The sequence below is a fragment of the Mesoplodon mirus genome, assembly GCF_964341445.2.
Source record: "Mesoplodon mirus genome assembly, chromosome: 2".
Classification (NCBI taxonomy): Eukaryota; Metazoa; Chordata; class Mammalia; order Artiodactyla; family Ziphiidae; genus Mesoplodon; species Mesoplodon mirus.
The window spans coordinates 136,408,626-136,428,941 of NC_138977.1; the positions used below are offsets into that span (position 1 = coordinate 136,408,626).

Here is a 20,316-nt window from a genome sequence, read left to right on the forward strand (position 1 = left end):
GATCACTAGAAGTGAAATATCTGAGTGTAATATTAAAAAAAAACCCAAACCAAAACAACAGAAAAAAACTCTGCAAACAAAAGTCCAGGACTGGATGGCTTCACTGGGGAATTCTCCCTAACATACAAAGAAGAACTTAAATGTATCCTTTTCAAACTATTCCAAAAAATTTAAGAGGAGAGAACAGTCTCAAAGTCATTCTATGAAGCCACCATCACCCTAGTAACAAAACCAGAGAGAGACACTGCAGAAAAGAATTACAGGCGAATATCTTTGACAAATATAAATGCAAAAATTGTCAACAAAATATTAGCAAACTGGATCCAACAATACATAAAAAGGAGCATTCCATGATGAAGTTGGATTCATTCCAGGGTCACAAGGATGGTTCAATTCACAAATCAATCAATATTATACACCACATTAATGAAAGCAAAGGCAAAAAACACATGGTAATTTCAATAGATGCAGAAAAATTTGAAAAAATTCAATATCCATTCATGATAAAAACTCACCAAAGTGGATTTAGAGGGAACATATCTCAACATAATTAAAGTTGTTTATGACAAACCCACAGCCAACATAATATTAGTGGTGAAAAGCTGAAAGCCTTCCCAGTAAATTCAGATTTAAGACAAGATGCCCATTCTCACCACTGTTATTCTACATAGTATTGCAAATCCTAGCCACAGCAATCAGACAAGAAAAATAAATAAATTTTATCCAAATTGGAAGGGCAGAGGTTAAAAACGTCACTATTTGCAGATGATATGATACTCTATTTTGAGTACCCTAAAGTCTCCACGTAAAACCTATTTAGTACTAATAAATGAATTCAGCAGAGTAGCAGGCTACAAGATTAATATACGGAAATCTGTTGATTTTCTTTACACTAACAATAAAATATCAGATAGAGAAAGTGAAAAAAAACAATCCCATTTAAAATCACATCAAAAAGAAAAAAGTATTGATACCTAGGAGTAAACTTAACCAAGGAGCTGAAAACTATATAACATTGATAAAGGAAATGGAAGATAATTCAAAGAAAGGGAAAGATATCTCATGCTCTTAGATTGGAAGAATTAGTATTGTTAAAATGGCCATACTACCCAAAGCAATCTACAGATGTAATGTGATCCCTATCAAAATATCCATGACATTTTTCACCAAACTAGGACAAATAATAGTAAAATATATATGGAACCACAAAAGACCCAGAATTGCCAAAGCAATCCTGAGGAAAAAGAATAAAGCTGGAGGCATAACCCTTCCAGACTTCAGACTATATGACATAGTTATAGTAATCAAAACATTGTGGTATTTGCACAAAAAGATATTTAGATCAATGGATCTTTAGAATAAAGAGCCCAGAATTTAACTCACACACCTATGGTCAGTTAACCTCTGACAAAGGAGGCAGGAATGTACAATGGAGAAATGACAATCTCTTTAGCAAATGGTGTTGAGAAAGCTGGACAGCTACATGTAAGTCACTGAAATTGGTACACTGCCTCATACCATATACAAAAATGGTTTAAAGACCTAAATTTAAGACATGACACCATAAAACTCGTAGAAGAGAACATAGGCACAGCATTCTTAGACATAACTGATAGCAATATTTTCTTAGATCATTCTGCCAATGTAAAAGAAATAAAAGCTAAGATAAATGAATGGGACCTAGTAAAACTTACAAGCTTTTGCACAGCAAAGGAAACCATAAACAAAATGAAAAGACAACCTACCAACTGGGAGAAAATATTGGCAAATGATGCGACTGACAAGGGCTTAATTCCCATAATATACAAGCAGCTCATATAACTCAATAACAAAAAAACAAATAACCCAATCAAAAACTGGGCACAAGACCTAAACAGACATTTCTCCTAAGAAGACCTACATGTGGCCAACAGGCTCATGAAAAAATGCTCACCATCACTTATTATCAGAAAGATGCAACTCAAAACCACAAAGAGATGTCACCTCACACTGGTCAGAATGGGTATCATCAAAAACTGTACAAATAATAAATGCTGGAGAGGGTGTGGAGAAAAGGGAACCCTCCTACACTATTGATGGGAAGGTAAATTGGTGTAGTCACTATGGAAAACAGTATGGAGTTTCCTTAAAAATCTAAAAATAGAGTTACCATCTGCTCCAGCAATCCCATTCCTTGGTATATATCCAGAAAAAGTGAAAACTATTTCAAAAAGATACATGCACCCCTATGTTCATAGCACTATTTACGATAGCCAAGACATGGAAACAACCCAAGTGCCCATTAACAGATGATTGGTCTAAGAATATGTAGTATAAATATACAGTGGAATATTAACTCATTCATAAAAAAGAATGAAATATTGCTATTTGCAGCAACATGGATGGACCTATAGAATATCATACTTTAGTGAAGTAAGTTAGACATGTATCATATGATATCACTTATATGTGGAATCTAAAAAGTAATACAAATGAATTTATATACAGACAGAAACAAACTCTCAAACATAGAAAACAAACTTATTGTTACCAAAGGGGAGATAAGGAGGGGGAGGGAAGAACTAAGAATTTGGGATTAACAGGTACAAACTACTATATGTAAAATACATAAGGAACAATAATGTACTTTATAGTGCTGGGAACTATATTCAGTATCTTGTAATAACCTATAATGAAAAGTAATCTGAAATATATATATATATATGTATATATATATGTATATATATATATATATATATATATATATGAAATAACTGAATCACTTTCCTATACACCTCAGTACTGTGCACAGTACTTAAACAGTAAGTCAACTATACTTCATTAAAAAAAAAATTCCTTTGAATCTATCTGTCCTTCCCACTGTCCCATTCCCTTCCTTCTACTCCTAGAAGGTAACCCCTTTTTTGGTGATATATCCATGTTGATACATATGTCTTGCTAATCCCTTGATGTACTTATGAGATCCTATTGTATTATTTTTCATTTATGCTATTTTTTTTAATTACAGTAAAAGCTCCACTGAAAGTTCTTATACATCTCCTTGTGTTTTGAATGTTTCTGCATACTTTATAATAGTTACTGTGTTTTTTGGTCATGTTAAAATTATACTGTCCTCTTAACCTTGCTTATGGTGTCATTAGTTGTATAGAAGTTTTAAATTTGGATATTGTAAAATATGTTATTTCTTCTGTTTATAGATGTTACTACTTGTGTCTTTTGGCTAGAAAATGTATTTTGAGTGAGAGTATGCCAGGCACTGCTTGGAATATTGGTGAACAAAGCAGGCAATAGTCTCTGCATTTTTAGAGCTTAAGAAAGCTTTCTGTATCTCAAGGTCAATAATACATTTTCTTTCAATAGTTGTTAAATTTTTAAAACATTTGGATCTTTAATCTATCTGTAATTTACTTTCCATTTAGTGTGTGCTGGGATCTAATTTTATTTTTTTACCCAACACTATTAGTTGAAAAGCAATACTTTGTCCATTTATTATAGTTATAATTCCACTTCTTTTATATACTGCATACCCACAAATACTTGAATCTATTTCTGAATTTTATGTACTGTTCTGTTTGTTACTGTGTCTGAACCATATTGTTTTAATTACTCTAGCATTATAGTGTTTTGACACATAGTAGAGCAAGTTCTCCCCTCTTTTTTTTTTTTTTTTGGCCACATTATCTTGGCTATTCTTGCACATTTACTCAAACATAGGAACTTTACCATCTGTTTAAGATCAAGTTTCATAAATTATTCTATTGGATTTCTTTTTTGGAATTGCATTGTACCTGCAGTGAATTTTAAGAAATTAATATACTTATAATGCTGACTGTTCCACATATGAATATGGTATAGAACCCTGTTTATTTAGATCCTTTATGTCCTTCGGTAAAGTTAATATTTTATTAAAGTTATTGCAACATTTTTTTGTTTTATTCTCAAGTACTACCTTTTCTTATAGTAGTGAATACCATATTTTTTCCCATCACATTTTCTGATTATTGCTGGTATTTGGGAAAGCAGCTGTTTTTTTTATGTTTGACCTTCTATCTGGTGACTTGGTGTACTCTGTTCTTAGTCCTAATAATTGGTAGATTATAGAGAGAGTTTTCTAGGTAAACGGTCAAATTGTCTGTACATGAGAATAGTATTATATGTTCCTTTTCAGCCTTTAGGTCTCCAACCCCCTGTCCCTGCAGCAGATTCCACTGATTGGAACATTTAGTACAATGCTGAATTTTAGCAGTGATAGTGAACAGCCTTGTGTTATTACTGAATTTTGTGCAGTGCTTCTGATGTTCCACTATGAAGAATAGTAATTGATGTAGGTTTTTGGTAGATGTTCTTTATCAATTGAGAAATTTCTTCCTATTTCTATTTTGCCAAGAGTTTTATTATGTATGGGTGTTAAAATTTACTGAATACTTTTTTGGCATCAATTAATATAACTTTTTTTTCTCTTTCCCTCTTTTGTAATTGCAGTGACAGATTTAAGGTTATAAAATGTTTACTTGTATTTAATTTTAAACTACTGTCAGTTTTGACTAGAAAGATGTGAGAAAACAAAATTTTAAGATGCAGTATTTTCTGTTATAGAAATCTGTCTTCAAAGGAGCTGCAGGTGACACAGTAGAAAACTCAGTAGTTGACCAAAGGTAAGGTTGAATTACCAGAAAAATATTATTTTCTTAATTATGTTTAATTATTGTTAATTTTTTAGTATTAGGAATGTTTATTTTATATTCTGCTATAATTAGGTTTAAATGATCTGTCATTGAATTGACAAGGGGAAAAAAAGCCAGTATTATTTTCTATAATAGTGGTTCTCAACTGAGTGATTTTGCTTCCCTTCCCTCCCCAGATATTTGACAATGTCTGGAAACATTTTTACTTGTCACAGTTGTGGAGGGTAAGGGTGCTAGTGGCATCTAATGGGTAGAGGCCAGGAATGCTACTAAACATCCTACAGTGCACAGGTCAGCCCCCAACAACAAAAAATTATTCAGCCTAAAATATTAATTGAGCTAAGGTTGAGAACCTCTGGTTTAGGAAAAAGGCAAAGTATTGATTGCTATGGAGAAAATTAACATAAAAATTTTGATGTTTAATTTATTTCATGTTACATATTTATTAAACTAGATTAAAAAGAATATGCATCTTTTTAACTTTGAAATTTTCTTTAGCTTTCTAGTTCCTCTTATTACTGAGTATGATAAGCATCTGGAAGAGCTAAATGGGCAGCTGAAATATTATCAGGTATGAAATCATAGCTATCAACCTTTTGGTAATATTTTCTTATAAAAAAAAGAAAAAATAGACTCCCTTTCTTTACAAAAACATTGATAAGGAAGAAAATGTTTACCTGTAATCAATTTACTTGTTATTTTCTGGTGTACAGCAGAGTGATTCAGTTATACACATATATATGTGTGTGTGTGTGTGTGTGTGTGTATTCTTTTTCAGATTCTTTTCCATTATAGGTTAGTACAAGATATTGAATCTAGTTCCCTGTGCTATACAGTAGGTCCTTGTTGTTTATCTGTTTTATATATAGTAGTGTGTATCTGCTAATCCCAGACTCTTAATTTAGCCCTGCCCCTTGTTTTCCCCTTTGGTAACCATAAGTTTGTTTTCTACTTCTGTAATTCTGTTCCTGCTTTAAGTGAGTTCATTTGTATCATTTTTTTTCTTAGATTCTACATATAAATGATATCATATGATATTGTCTTTCTCTGTCTTACTTTACTTAGTATGATAATCTCTAGGACCATCCATGTTGCTGCAAATGCATTATTTCATTCTTTATGGCTGAATAATATTCCATTGTGTATATGTACACCACATCTTTTTTACCCATTCATGTGTTGATAGACACTTAGGTTGCTTCCAGCTCTTGGCTATTGTAAATAGTGCAGCTTTGAACATTGGGATGCAGGTATCTTTTGAGTTAGAGTTTTTGTCTTTTCCGGATATATACCCAGGAGTGGGATTGCTGGATCATATGGTAACTCTGCTTTTAGTTTTTTAAGGAACCTCAGTACTGTTTTCCAATTTACATTCCCACCAACAGTGTAGGAAGGTTCCCTTTTCTCCACACCCTCTCCAGTATGTATTGTTTGTAGACTTTTTGATGATGGCCATTCTGACCAGTCTGAGGTGATACTTCACTGTGGTTTTGATTTGCATTTCTCTAATAATTAATGATGTTGAGCATCATTTCATGTGCCTGTTGGCCATCTGTATGTCTTCTTTGGAGAAATGTCTGTTTAGATCTTCCCCCCATTTTTTGATTGGTGGTTGTTTTTTTGCTGTTGAGCTGTATGAGCTGTTTAAATTTTTTAATTGATAAAGAACAACAGAAAGCTCTCTTTTGCACAAATGGTATTTTGCTTTTATTTTTAGGACTAGTGAGCCTAAAGTTTCTGCTGAGTTCACTCTCTCAAAATTGCTATAATGACATGTGGTTTGATTGTTATAAAGTGGAATATCTAGTTATCTTGAAATTAAACTTTTAAATTTTAATTTTTTATAGTTTACCTGATTCATTTATGTCTTTAATCAGCTAGTTTATTAAGGTGTTTAACTTCATTTTTCCATTTGGCATTCTCCATCTAAGAGTGATTACTGGATTAATTTCAAGAGAGAGGAAGCTGTAGCAGAAAGCCTAAGGGGCAAGAATAGTTGCTACTTTTAGAGAGAAAAAAGATGTTGACAGCTACTTCTAAGAACACTTGCTCACATAGATATTATTGAGCAGCAATAGTTCTTATGATTTATCTTATTGACCAGTCAAAAAATAGTATATCTTGAAAGCAGGAAAATATTCACAATAATTCTCTATATGAAAGTTTCTTCCAGAAATGTAAATAATAGGGGAAAATTTGATGATAAGAAAGGTACTGCTGAATTTTTGTTTTCTTTCAACGATTAAATGTTTTGAAATATTTTACAGTAAAGAATTTTTAGTGTTACTGTCATGATCCACCCTGAATCCTAGTTAATGCATATATCATACCTAATTATTTGAATATTTTTCAAGATATGCTGACATTTTTGCAATTTTTAAAGACCGATTTTTAAAAAATAATTACAAAATGGGGATAATTGCTACAATAAAATACGAACCTTTTAGTCTGCATGGCATTCAAGCAAGACCTGCCACCTGCCTTTCCAGTTTTATCTCTCATTGCATGGCTCCATGTGTGGTCAGTTCTCAGTTATCTGGTAGTGAATTCATTCATTTTGATTTAATTGTGATTCAGGCACAGCAGGGACCTGGGAAAGGTTCACCTTTCAAGCCAGCTTCGCAGTTATAATTGGCTGTTACTGTTTTCCTAGAGGAAGCTTCCTTGAGCTTCTCTAGTTGAAAGGGAGAGAGAAAGGCTTGGAGGATTGCCTGTTCCACCCTACCCTTGCCAGGTTCACTCCAGGATTGGCTCTTCTCCTTTAGCCTGGGGTACCCAATCGAGAGTAATGGACAGATCATGAATTGATTGCAGTTTTGTTTTAAGTGTGATTTTACATGGCCTCCTTCCTTATCTCCACTTGCTCATTTACTCTTACTGAGAACTGATGACTATGCCTGTGTCGTCTAATATTTTTTGCTTCTTTGCTTTTACTCATATTTCACCCTACTTGAAATGCCCTTTCTTTCCTGTTGAAATCTTACAATCCCTTTAACCCCTCAGAGAAAATTAAAAATACCTTCATTTCATTCCCTTTATATATTTTATTTGTATTGGTATTTTAGTTAGTGATTTTTTTTTTACCATCTTTCCTACTAATGTATGTGTTAGTGACCACATTGGTTTACTGTAGCAGCCTTGTATAGTGCAGAGAGTTTATACAACTAAAAAAGGTGGTCAATCAGAGACTGAATGAATTATTGCTAAAGAAGATCTTTATTTGCTTTTTTTGCCATTAACATTTTACTTCTTGAAATTCAAGCACTTACATGGGCTTCACCTAAACTAAGATGAATTACGATATATATTCAAGGTCTAGGGATCATCGGATATTTCTTATAGTGACATATTAAGGAATATCTTACATCTCTTTTCCTATAAACATCTCTAAATATAGGAATTACATTTTAAAATATTTCTTAATATGTTATATAAAATATTTTTACTTATATTCTATTCAAAATGTTCTATTACATTCTGTGTATCATTAAAATATCTATATTTAATATTGCTTGTTAGAAGTGAAGAATAATTATTTCTTATCTGTAGACTAGTGTCATAGAATCCAATTGCTTGCATATGAATGAACTACTTAATATAAATCTAATTGTCTGGAAAATGTTTTTCTGCAGCCATATTTTATTCTTTCAGAAACAGATGGGTGAGATGAAACTACAACTTGAAAATGTCATCAAGGAAAATGAAAGGTAGATCAATTAACTACTGATTATCTTATTGTTGTCTTAGGTAACTTTTATTATTGTTATTTGGTATTTTATTCATGGAGTATACTGGTTATGAGTGTGGATGCTGGGGCCTGATTTCCTTTTTGACTCCTGGCTCCCTTGCTTATTAACTATATGACCTTGGACAAGTTAACCTCTTTGTGCTTTAGGGTTTTCTCATCTATAAGTGGGAGATAATAACAGAACCTGTTTCTTAGAACTGACTGTAAGCAATAAAGTAATTGCTTAAAATAGGGTACATAATAAGCACTTTATAAATATTAGCAATCATGAATAGTATAGTATAGAATATATATTATATTAGGAAACATACTGATAAAGCGGAAACCTATCAACCCACCATCCAGTTAAGGGCTAAAATCTTATCAATACTGGTGCAATTATCCATGTTTTCCTTCCCTATCCCATGCCCCTCTTTCCCTCTGCCAGCGGTTAATACTGTCTTGAATTTTTGTTTATTGTTCCCTTGCTTTTTAAAATTTTTGTAGGTATGTGTATTCCTAATGATATATTATTTAGTTTTGAAAAAACTTCCAAAAATAGTATTATTTAGTCTTCTGAGACTTACCTTTTTTCCACTCAATATCATGCATAAGCAGAATAGTTTCAGGGATGGATCATAGGCTATGTGAATATTCAATTTTGCAATATATTGCCACCTGATTTCCAAAGTGGCTATACCAATTTACATTCCCACCAGTGATATTTATGAGTTCTTATTGATTCGTATATTTTATCAGCACTTGCTCTTACCAGGTTTCTTAATTTTTGTAATTTGAGTCCTAAATGGTATTTCATTGTGGTTTTAACTTACATTTTCCTGAATACCAGTATGGTTAACCATTTTCATGTATTTATTTACCCATGTGGTTTTCTCATGAAACACTTGTTCATTTCTTTTTCCCATTTTCTCTTTATCTTTTCCTTAAATTGTCAAAGTACTTTATATAATCTCTATTCTGAATATTTGTTAGTGTGCTGATCAGTGTAAACAGTAACCATCATAGACACTTCAAACAAGAAGGGATTTAGTCACTTACAGTTAAGTACTAGGTAGGTAAGATAATTGGTTTTAGAGTCATACCTTAGAGGCTGAGATTCTGAGGCCAGGGATTTATGCTGCTGCCACCATCTCTGTAGCTACCACTACAGCATCACTTCCATGGAGCTGAAAACTTGACAATGGAAAGTGGGGCGTGGGGTACTCACTTCAGGAGACACTCACGTCTATCAGTTTTGCTTGCCATCTGTCGCACCTATAGAAGAATGTTCTCAGCTCACTTCTGCCTTCTGTATCCCCTTCAAGTGCCTGTCACTGGTGAAACTTTAATCCCATCCACCACACCAGCTGCAAGGACATCCGGGAAACATAGTTTTAGACTTTCAGCCATTATGAAAGATGCTGGGATATGGAAAGGGATGGGAATGAATAATGAGTGCCAATGGCTCATACAACTTGCTAGACAATAGGTATGTTTCAGATATCTGTTCCCAGGTTGTGATATGTTTGATCGACAGAAATTTCTTTTTTTTCTTTTTTTTTTTTAATTTTGAGGTAGTTGAATATATCAGTCTTCTTTCTTATGGTTGTTGGTCTTTGTGTATAACAAATCCTCTCTCAGCCTGTGGTCCTAAAGATCTTCTCTTACATTTTCTTCTAAAAATGTTCAGAGTTTTATTCTATCCCAAGTTTAACTTTTAAAGGTCACGCAAGTGGACTGAGACCTGATATATCTTTTGTTGTCGCCTTACAAAACAAAACCAAAAAATGAAGAAATACATTTTGTTTTGGTTTTAAATTCATTTAAAGCATAAGCTCTTTTTAAGTTTGGCAGTCCTTTGTTTGCATTCTTCTATGTAAATCTCTTAATTGGATTTTCAGTTTTTCTCATTTATTTGTGATTTTTCCCATGGGAAGGTTTTTCTAACTTTAACTTTTTATGATTTACTGTTCTTTCTCAAAATAATTATTAAAAAGGCTATGATCTTCCTATTAAAGACTATTGCTAAGATTTTTGAATCACCAGTGTAAGTTAAGTTTGTATTTTAATGTATTGGAGATAATACAGTTTTATATGATTGAGCTAATGATTTAGTTGTTTCCTATATTTGACTCCATACTCTTCCTTTTATGTCCAGGTCTTTTGAAACCAGTCTTTTAAAAATCTGCCTTTACCTGTTTAATAGTAGTGCAGTCATGGCTCATGAATGTATTATTCTTAGTATAATAGAGAAATGGGAAAAATGGATTCTGAGCTTATTAAAAGGCACTTTTAGTAACTCGAAATGTCATCAGGTTTTAAAGTGAACTCTATGCCCTTAGGGCAACATCCTGCTTTTAAGTATTGCTGTTAAAGACTGCAAAATCAAAAAGAGCTTATCATTTTTAAGGAAAATATCTTAAATATGGTCAAGTCTGCATAATGGAAGCTAGCAGTGGCAAGGATTATACAATAGTATGCAGTTCCACATTATTGGGTTTTGGAAACTTTTAATACATTTGGGTATAGGTGAGTATTTTCTGAGAATTGATTACAAATAGAAAATAATGAAGTCATTTTATAAAATGAGACATAGGAAGAGGTGAAAAGATATTCATTTTATCATCCTTCCCATTTTTAGTTTATTCCTTTAAACTCAGTTCATGTTGAGAATATAGTGTTTTTTATTTTGTTTTTGTCTCATTTTTTCTTTAATATCATATTTCCTCCTTATAACTTGCCAGAGGATGAAAATTTGATAAGATAATTAAATGAGTGAATATATATACAGCACTTCCTAGCTGTAGAAAATACTACCTTTTATTGTTATTATTTTTATTTTATTATTGAGGGTATGAAAGACGTTATTTATTGACTCCATAAGAGCTATTTTCCCTTCTTTCTTAATTCATATAACCTGATTTTGTTCCAGTTGCATTGTGTGCAGCAGAGATGAGCTTCTTCCACAATCTCAGGTGATAAATCTTTGATTATAAACCAGTGCACATTTCTTTTTGCCAGGAATTGGTCTAAGTATGAACATGTGACTCACTTGTACCCAGTGAAGTATAAGGGAGAGTCTGTCATAGAGCACCTGGGAAAACTTTTTCTCCCTGATAAAAAGAGAGACTGGCAAGAAGAAAACTTAAACTCCTTCCTGTTCCTTGTCATTTTAGAAAGTGATATATGTTGAAGCTGCTATAGCCATTTTGTAACCATGAGAGTATGTATCAGAAACACAGTGAGATTAGAAGAAGGGGAAGATGGGGAAGACTTTGGTCCTTAAATTACATTATTGAACTGCTGAAACAAATCTAGAGCCACTTGCCTTCAGATTTAATATTTGGTGAGGTAATAAAACATTCATTCAGTCATTCACAAATATTTATTGAGTACTTACTAAGTACCAAGCACTATTCAAGTTTCTGGAATACATTAGTGAATAAACAGACAAAAATCACTGTTGCTTGTAGTCAAAGTATAATAACTAGTACAGAGACTTAACGGCATCTGTCAGGGATTCACAAACTACAGCTTGAGGGCCAAATCTGGCCTGCCACTTCTTTTGGTAAATAAAAATTTATTAGATCATGGCCAGACTTGTTCATTTGTTTACTGTCTATGGCAGCTTTTGCTCTACAATGATGGAGTTGAATAGTTGAGACAGAGACTGAATGACCCACCAAACCTAGAATATTTGGTATCTGGTCCTCCTTTACAGAAAAAGTTTACTCTTCTCTGATACATGTAGCTATCTTTTGCTGCTCAATCTGTTAACTAGTCTTTGGTTCAGCTGTCACCAAAAAGCTTTTTTGAAATTTATAACAGTCTTTACTTTTTTATTTAGGCATATATGTAGCTTTAGAGCACAGAAACAAAACTTCAACAGGAGTATAAAGTTAGTATTTAATAAATTAAAACAATTATATTTAGCATATTATTTATTTTACTGTTTGTTTTTGTTTTATGATAGTCTAATATATTTATCTTTTTAAGATTAAAACTAAATATTTATTATTTAGAAGATTTCAATAGCATTATGAAATAGAATTGTATTTAGCACTATTTTTATTGATTAGTTCTTATTGACCAATGATAATTGAATAATAAATAATAATATAGATCAGAGTAGTAATTTTAGGTTTGCTTTCACCATCCCTAATTATTATATCATTAGTGTATGTTGATAATAGCCTATGAACACAATATAGTCTATTTGAAATTTGGGAGGAAGGAGTTCATGTGTATATTTATAAAAATAGTAATAAAGCCATTATTTTTCAGTACTTGTCCAAAAATGGTATTCTCCCAAAACTTTATTTATATAATAGCAAAAGATGAATATATTTGATTTATTTTCCAATGAGAGAGTGAAAAGATATCTCTGGAATTACATGGTAAACCCTGCTGTTCTGATGCTAATTTACACCATTATACTGTGAGGAAGACCATCCCCAAAAGTTCACCCAAATCCTAAGCTTTCATTATAAAGTTTAATATTTCTCTTTTTAATAACCTTATATAAATTCAGAGGTACCCTGATTTCTATATATGTCTCTGTTTATAATAAGTCTGTGTTTGTAGTAAGTCTGTGTTTGTATATTTACGTATATATATGCCTCTTACCACACCCTCCTTTGATGACTGGTCTCCAGTCACACTGGCCATCTTACTTTGGCTTTCTTAAAACGGGCAAACCAGTTTCCATCAGAAAACCTTTTACTTATTTCTTCTGCCTGGAATGTTATTCTCCAGACCTACACAGGACTGTCTCCTTCTCTTCAATCAGGCAGACATTCCCTAACCACATTATCTAGCACTGTTCCTCCCTCCCCAACTTTCTGTTTTCTATTATCCAATTTTATTTGTGGTACCTATTACTACCTGAAATTATTTATTTGCTTGGTTATTATTTGTCTTATCTACTAGAATGTATCCTTCATGGAGCAGGGCCCTTGTCTATTCTGTTTACCACTGTATACCTAACACCTTTGAACAGTGCTCGATCATATTAAATGCTCAAAAAATATTTTTTGAGTGGATGATTGCAAATATTAGGAACATAAACACATACATATATTCATATTTGGCTGTTTTTGCTTCAAGAAATAGAAGCAGGTCATTCTGAGTAAATGGGAATGTATGATAAGGAGGAACATGGAATACAGCTAGAACTGGGAAACAATTAGGACCATCTCTGAGGATATGCTCCTCTTATCACTTGTCTCATACAGCCTTAATTGTCCCCCTCAGTAATGGTACCCCTTTCCATATAGCAGCTGCTCCTATTCTTCCAACCAAAAAGCTGATTCTCTCTGTTCTTTAGGTCAAATCCTGAAGGTACCCACTCTTGTTAGTTACTAATGGCCAACACTTCTATTTTCAGAATGCTTCATGCCAGTCAGCGTATGATAGGGCTGCCCTTGAGAAATACGCAAAACTTCAGTCTAATCATTGACTTCCCTGTGTAAAAAATAGCCTGCGCTATTCTCCAGAGCATGAGTTATGGTCAAGGATTACTTAAATCTGCGCATGGCAGACAGTGTTAACTATAACATGTCCAATATATACATTAGATTGTAACTGTTGAAGATATCACTCTGGCTGGAGACATCAGAGAAGACTTAAGTGAGGGGATGAAATTTGAGCAGAGTCTTTAAAAATAAGTAGGAGTTCATCAAACGAAAAATCATATGTTTATTAAAATACAGATCATTTACTGTGGTTATATCTCAGTGTATTTGTATAGGGGAATTAGGCATAAGACTGGGATGGTGGGCAGGGAGCAGATCATATAAGATCTTATATGCTCTGCTAAGAAATTTAACTTGTCTTACAGATGGCATAGGGGGCTCTTCAAGGGCTTTTAGCAGAGGAGGAGGGTGCACTGTTGAAGGATTGAATTCAGTTGCACTTTAGAACTTGAAAATTCCAAATTTTTCTGGAAAGAATATATATGATTCACTGTAGGAGCAGCAGAAGGGAAGCAACAATTCTAGTTATCAGACTGTTCTGTATTAATCCCCAAAAGAAACACTACACCGTGACAGGGATGTGGATACCTTCATAAGGAAGCTTGGACTTAAGGATGAAAAATGTCTGGCAGGTGAGGGAAGGCATGTAGAGAGGTTGTACCAGGCAGTTGTCTAGAATGTTTTCTAATTATATGTATTTGTCTTACCCTATCTTCTCTCTTACTCGACTGTAAGATTCCCTAACACTATTCCCCATTCCCCTATTTTAAGATCTACAAAATTGGGATGTAGCCATAGTGAATGGCATGTCAAGATTAATAAGCAGCAATTTTTATTTTTAATAGTATGTAAAAGAATGGTGCATCTTACTATCAATGACAAATTCAATTCAAAGAAAGACTGGTTAGAAGTGTACTTGATATGTCTTTGTCACCTCAGAGATCAAAACTTTTAGAAAGTCATCTTGGCCAAAATTCTATTGCCTATTAATGCTAATTAGTTATAATTTCAGGACTGCAGTTACTGGCTGGGTGATTTTCCTGGTATTAATGCTTTAATCTATCTGGAACTCAGTTTCTATTTTTCTTTTTCTTTTTTTTTACTGAAGTATAGTTATTGTGCTGTTCTCTGCTGTATAGCAAAGTGACTCAGTTATACACATATATACATTCCTTTTTCATATATTATTTTCCATTATGGTTTATCACAGGATATTGAATATAGTTCCCTGTGCTATACATTAGAACCTTGTTGTTTATCCACTCTAAGTGTAATAGTTTGCGTCTGCCAACCCCAAACTCCCAGTCTATCCCTCTCTTTCTCCCCTCCCCCTTGGCAACCACAAGTCTGTTCTCTACATCTATGAGTCTGTTTCTGTTTTGTAGATAGGTTCATTTGTGCCATGTTTTAGATTCCACATATAAGTGATGTCATATGGTATTTGTCTTTCTCTTTTTGACTTACTTCACTTAGTATCATAATCTGTGTTTGTATCCATGTTGCTGCAAATGGCATTATTTCATTCTTTTTTATAGCTGAGTAGTATTCCATTGTATATATGTACTATATCTTCTTTATTCATTCATCTGTTGATGGACATTTAGGTTGTTTCCATGTTTTGGCTATTGTGAATACTGCTGCTATCAACATAGGGGTGCATGTATCTTTTTGAATTATAGTTTTGTCCAGGTATATTCTCAGGAGTGGGATTTCTGGATCACATGGTTCATTCTATTTTTAGTTTTCTGAGGAACCTCCATACTGTTTTCCATAGTGGCTGTACCAACTTATATTCCCAGCAACAGTGTAAGAGGTGGAACTCAGTTTCTTTTTTTTTTTTTCTCCATGCAAATTATTCTTTATTTCTCCAAACACTCATACTTTCTTAACATTTTGTCTGCTCACATTTTCCAAAAGCCTGAGAAAACCACCCACATCTTTATACATTAAACTTATACACAATCTTAGGAACCAATTTAAATGTGATCTTTTCTGAAAACTCTTTGCACATTCCATTATAGTATTTTTTTAACATCTTTATTGGAGTATAATTGCTTTACAATGGTGTGTTAGTTTCTGCTTTATAACAAAGTGAATCATTATAGTATTTTTATACCTTGGTTAGGGCATTTATTACTTTTACTTTGGATTGCAGACACTTGCTTATGTATATGAACATTAAATCATTAAAATAAGAATTCAAATTTGTATCATGTCTTCTATTACTTAAATGTCTTTTTTTTATTAGTTATCTATTTTATACATATTAGTCTATATATGTCAATCCCAAGCTCCCAATTCATCCCCCCTCACCCTGCTTTCCCCCCTTAGTGTCCGTACATTTGGATCTCAGTTTCTTAATCTATGAAATGAGAGATTTGGACTAGATTTCAGTTTGTTTGTTTGTTTGTTTGTTTTTTCTGTAGGTGGGCCTCTCACTGTTGTGGCCTCTCCTGTTGCGGAGCACAGGCTCCAGACGTGCAGGCTCAGCGGCAACGGCTCACGGGCCTAGCCGCTCTGCGGCATGTGAGGTCTTCCCGGATCGGGGCACGAACCCATGTCCCTTGCATCGGCAGGCGGACTCTCAAGAACTGCGCCACTAGGGAAGCCCTCAGTTTTATTTTTTATATATTTTTATGATTATAGTAAGTGCTTGTTAAATATCTTTTGAAGTAATACTGCAAGTGGTAAGATAGAAAAATAATAAAAGCCATAAGTAACAACTTAAAAGGCATAGATATGTAGTAATTTAATGTAAAGCATCATATTATATTTTAGGATAATATTTATTTTCATAAAGACTTTTTATCAGGAATATCTTATCCAATGAAATAGTCAACAGAAAGAGGTCAGAAACACTGTTACTTTTTTGATTTAGTACATTGTACCTAGCAAAAAATATAGTACAAACGCTCTCTCTTTCTAGATTAATAAATGGTCTGCAGATTGAAAGAGGCAATAAGGTGGAGAATGATAAGACATACATAGAATACTTTAAAATTTTTTGACTTTGACTTAATGTAAATGTGCACTTATTTAATCATTATTATATAATGCCTAAGATCTTTACTTTGAGTAAGCCTACTAATTGTAGTTCTTTGTTGTCTTTTATACATAAACCATGAAGATAATTCATTCTTTATTTTGTATTTTTTAAAAAATCTTTATTGGAGTATAATTGCTTTACAATGGTGTGTTAGTTTCTGCTTTATAACAGAGTGACTCAGTTATACATATACATGTGTTCCCATATCTCTTCCCTTTTGCATCTCCCTCCCTCTCACCCTCCCTATCCCACCCCTCTAGGTGGTCACAAAGCACCGAGCTGATCTCCCTGTGCTCTGCGGCTGCTTCCCACTAGCTATCTATTTTACATTTGATAATGTATATATGTCCATGCCACACTCTCACTTTCTCACAGCTTACCCTTGCCCCTCCCCATATCCTCAAGTCTATTCTCTAGTAGGTCTGTGTCTTTATTCCCGTCTTACCCCTAGGTTCTTCATGATATTTTTTTTTCTTAGATTCTATATATATGTGTTAGCATACGGTATTTGTCTTTCTCTTTCTGACTTACTTCACTCTGTATGACAGACTCTAGGTCCATCCACCTCACTACAAATAACTCAATTTCGTTTCTTTTTATGCCTGAGTAATATTCCATTGTATATATGTGCCACATCTTCTTTATCCATTCATACGATGATGGACACTTAGGTTGTTTCCATCTATGGGCTATTGTAAATAGACTTTCAATGAATATTTTGGTACATGACTCTTTTTGAATTATGGTTTTCTAAGGGTACATGCCCTGTAGTGGGATTGCTGGGTCATATGGTAGTTCTATTTGTAGTTTTTCAAGGAACCTCCATACTGTTCTCCATAGTGGCTGTACCAATTCACATTCCCACCAGCAGTGCGATAGTGTTCCCTTTTCTCCACACCCTCTCCAGCATTTATTGTTTCTAGATTTTTTGATGATGGCCATTCTGACTGGTGTGAGATGATATCTCATTGTAGTTTTGACTTGCATTTCTCTAATGATTAATGATGTTGAGCATTCTTTCATGTGTTTGTTGGCAGTCTGTATATCTTCTGTGGAGAAATGTCAATTTAGGTCTTCTGCCCATTATTGGATTGGGTTGTTTGTTTTTTTGTAATTGAGCTGCATGAACTGCTTATAAATTTTGGAGATTAATCCTTTGTCAGTTGCTTCATTTGCAAATATTTTCTCCCATTCTGAGGTTGTCTTTTGGTCTTGTTTATGGTTTCCTTTGCTGTGCAAAAGCTTTGAAGTTTCATTAGGTCCCATTTGTTTGTCTTTGTTTTTATTTCCATTTCTCTAGGAGGTGGGTCAAAAAGAATCTTGCTGTGATTTATGTCATAGAGTGTTCTGCCTATGTTTTCCTCTAAGAGTTTGATAGTTTCTGGCCTTACATTTAGGTCTTTAATCCATTTTGAGCTTATACTTGTGTATGGTGTTAGGGAGTGATCTGATCTCATGCTTTTACATGTACCTGTCCAGTGTTCCCAGCACCACTTATTGAAGAGGCTGTCCTTTCACCACTGTACATTCCTGCCTCCTTTATCAAAGATAAGGTGACCATATGTACGTGGGTTTATCTCTGGGTTTTCTGTCCTGCTCCATTGATCTATCTTTCTGTTTCTGTGCCAGTATCATACTGTCTTAATTACTGTAGCTTTGTAGTATAATCTGCAGTCAGAGAGCCTGATTCTTCCAGCTCCGTTTTTTGTTCTCAAGATTGCTTTGGCTATTCGGGGTCTTTTGTATTTCCATACAAATTCTGAAATTTTTTGTTTTAGTTCTGTGAAAAATGCCAGTGGTAGTTTGATAGGGATTGCATTGAATCTGTAGATTGCTTTGGGTAGTAGAGTCATTTTCACAATGCTGATTTTTCCAATTCAAGAACATGGTATATCTCTCCATCTATTTGTATCATCTTTAATTTCTTTCATCAGTGTCTTACAATTTTCTGCATACAGGTCTTTTGTCTCCTTAGGTTTATTCCTAGATATTTTATTCTTTTTGTTGCAATGGCAAATGGGAGTGTTTTCTTGATTTCACTTTCAGAGTTTTCATCATTAGTGTATAGGAATGCCAGAGATTTCTGTGCATTAATTTTGTATCCTGCTACTTTACCAAATTCATTGATTAGCTCTAGTAGTTTTCTGGTAGCATCTTTAGGATTCTCGATGTATAGTATCATGTCATCTGCAAACAGTGACAGCTTTACTGCTTCTTTTCAAATTGGGATTCATTTTATTTCCTTTTCTTCTCTGGTTGCTGTGGCTAAAACTTCCAAAACTACGTTGAATAAGAGTGGTGACAGTGGGCACCTTGTCTTGTTCCTGATCTTAGTGGAAATGCTTTCAGTTTTTCACCATTGAGGACGATGTGGGCTGTGGGTTTGTCATATATGGCCTTTATTATGTTGAGGAAAGTTTCCTCTATGCCTACTTTCTGCAGGGTTTTTATAATAAGTGGGTGTTGAATTTTGTCAAAAGCTTTCTCTGCATCTATTGCGATGATGATATGGTTTTTCTCCTTCAATTTGTTAATATGGTGTGTCACGTTGATTGATTTGCGTATATTGAAGAATCCTTGCATTCCTGGAATAAACCCCACTTGATCATGGTGTATGATCCTTTTAGTGTGCTGTTGGATTCTGTTTGCTAGCATTTTGTTGAGGATTTTTGCATCTAGGTTCATCAGTGATATTGGCCTGTAGTTTTCTTTCCTTGTGACATCTTTGTCTGGTTTTGGTATCAAGGTGATGGTGGCCTCGTAGAATGAGTTTGGGAGTGCTCCTCCCTCTGCTATATTTTGGAAGAGTTTGAGAAGGATAGATGTTAGCTCTTCTCTAAATGTTTGATAGAATTCGCCTGGGAGGTTTGTTGGAATATTTTTAATCACAGTTTCAATTTCAGTGCTTGTGATTGGTCTGTTCATAATTTCTATTTGTTCCTGATTCAGTCTTGCCAGGTTGTGCATTTCTAAGAATTTGTCCATTTCTTCCAGGTTGTCCATTTTATTGGCATAGAGTTGCTTGTAGTAATCTCTCCTGATCTTTTGTATTTCTGCAGTGTCAGTTGTTACTTCTCCTTTTTCATTTCTAATTCTATTGATTTGAGTCTTCTCCCTTTTTTTCTTGATGAGTCTGGCTAATGGTTTATCAATTTTGTTTATCTTCCCAAAGAACCAGCTTTTAGTTTTATTGATCTTTGCTATTGTTTCCTTCATTTCTTTTTCATTTATTTCTGACCTGATCTTTATGATTTCTTCCCTTCTGCTAACTTAGGGGTGTTTTTGTTCTTCTTTCTCTAATTGCTTTAGGTGAAAGGTCAGGGTGTTTATTCGAGATGTTTCCTGTTTCTTAAGGTAGAATTGTATTGCTATAAACTTCCCTCT

General features: G+C 33.8%; 1 protein-coding gene across 3 annotated transcripts in view; it reads left to right on the plus strand.

Annotated features, from left to right (window-relative positions):
• The window catches only part of SCLT1 (sodium channel and clathrin linker 1), a 283,591-nt gene that overhangs the window by 62,065 nt on the left and 201,210 nt on the right, over positions 1–20,316 (plus strand). For 2 of the 3 annotated variants that reach the window (XM_082603421.1, XM_082603420.1), the window contains exons 3-5: positions 4,597–4,655; positions 5,184–5,256; positions 8,337–8,392. In XM_082603421.1, coding sequence (XP_082459547.1) covers positions 4,597–4,655; positions 5,184–5,256; positions 8,337–8,392 — 188 coding nt within the window. The remainder of the gene's footprint in view (positions 1–4,596; positions 4,656–5,183; positions 5,257–8,336; positions 8,393–20,316) is intronic. The other variant, XM_082603422.1, reaches the window with a different exon arrangement.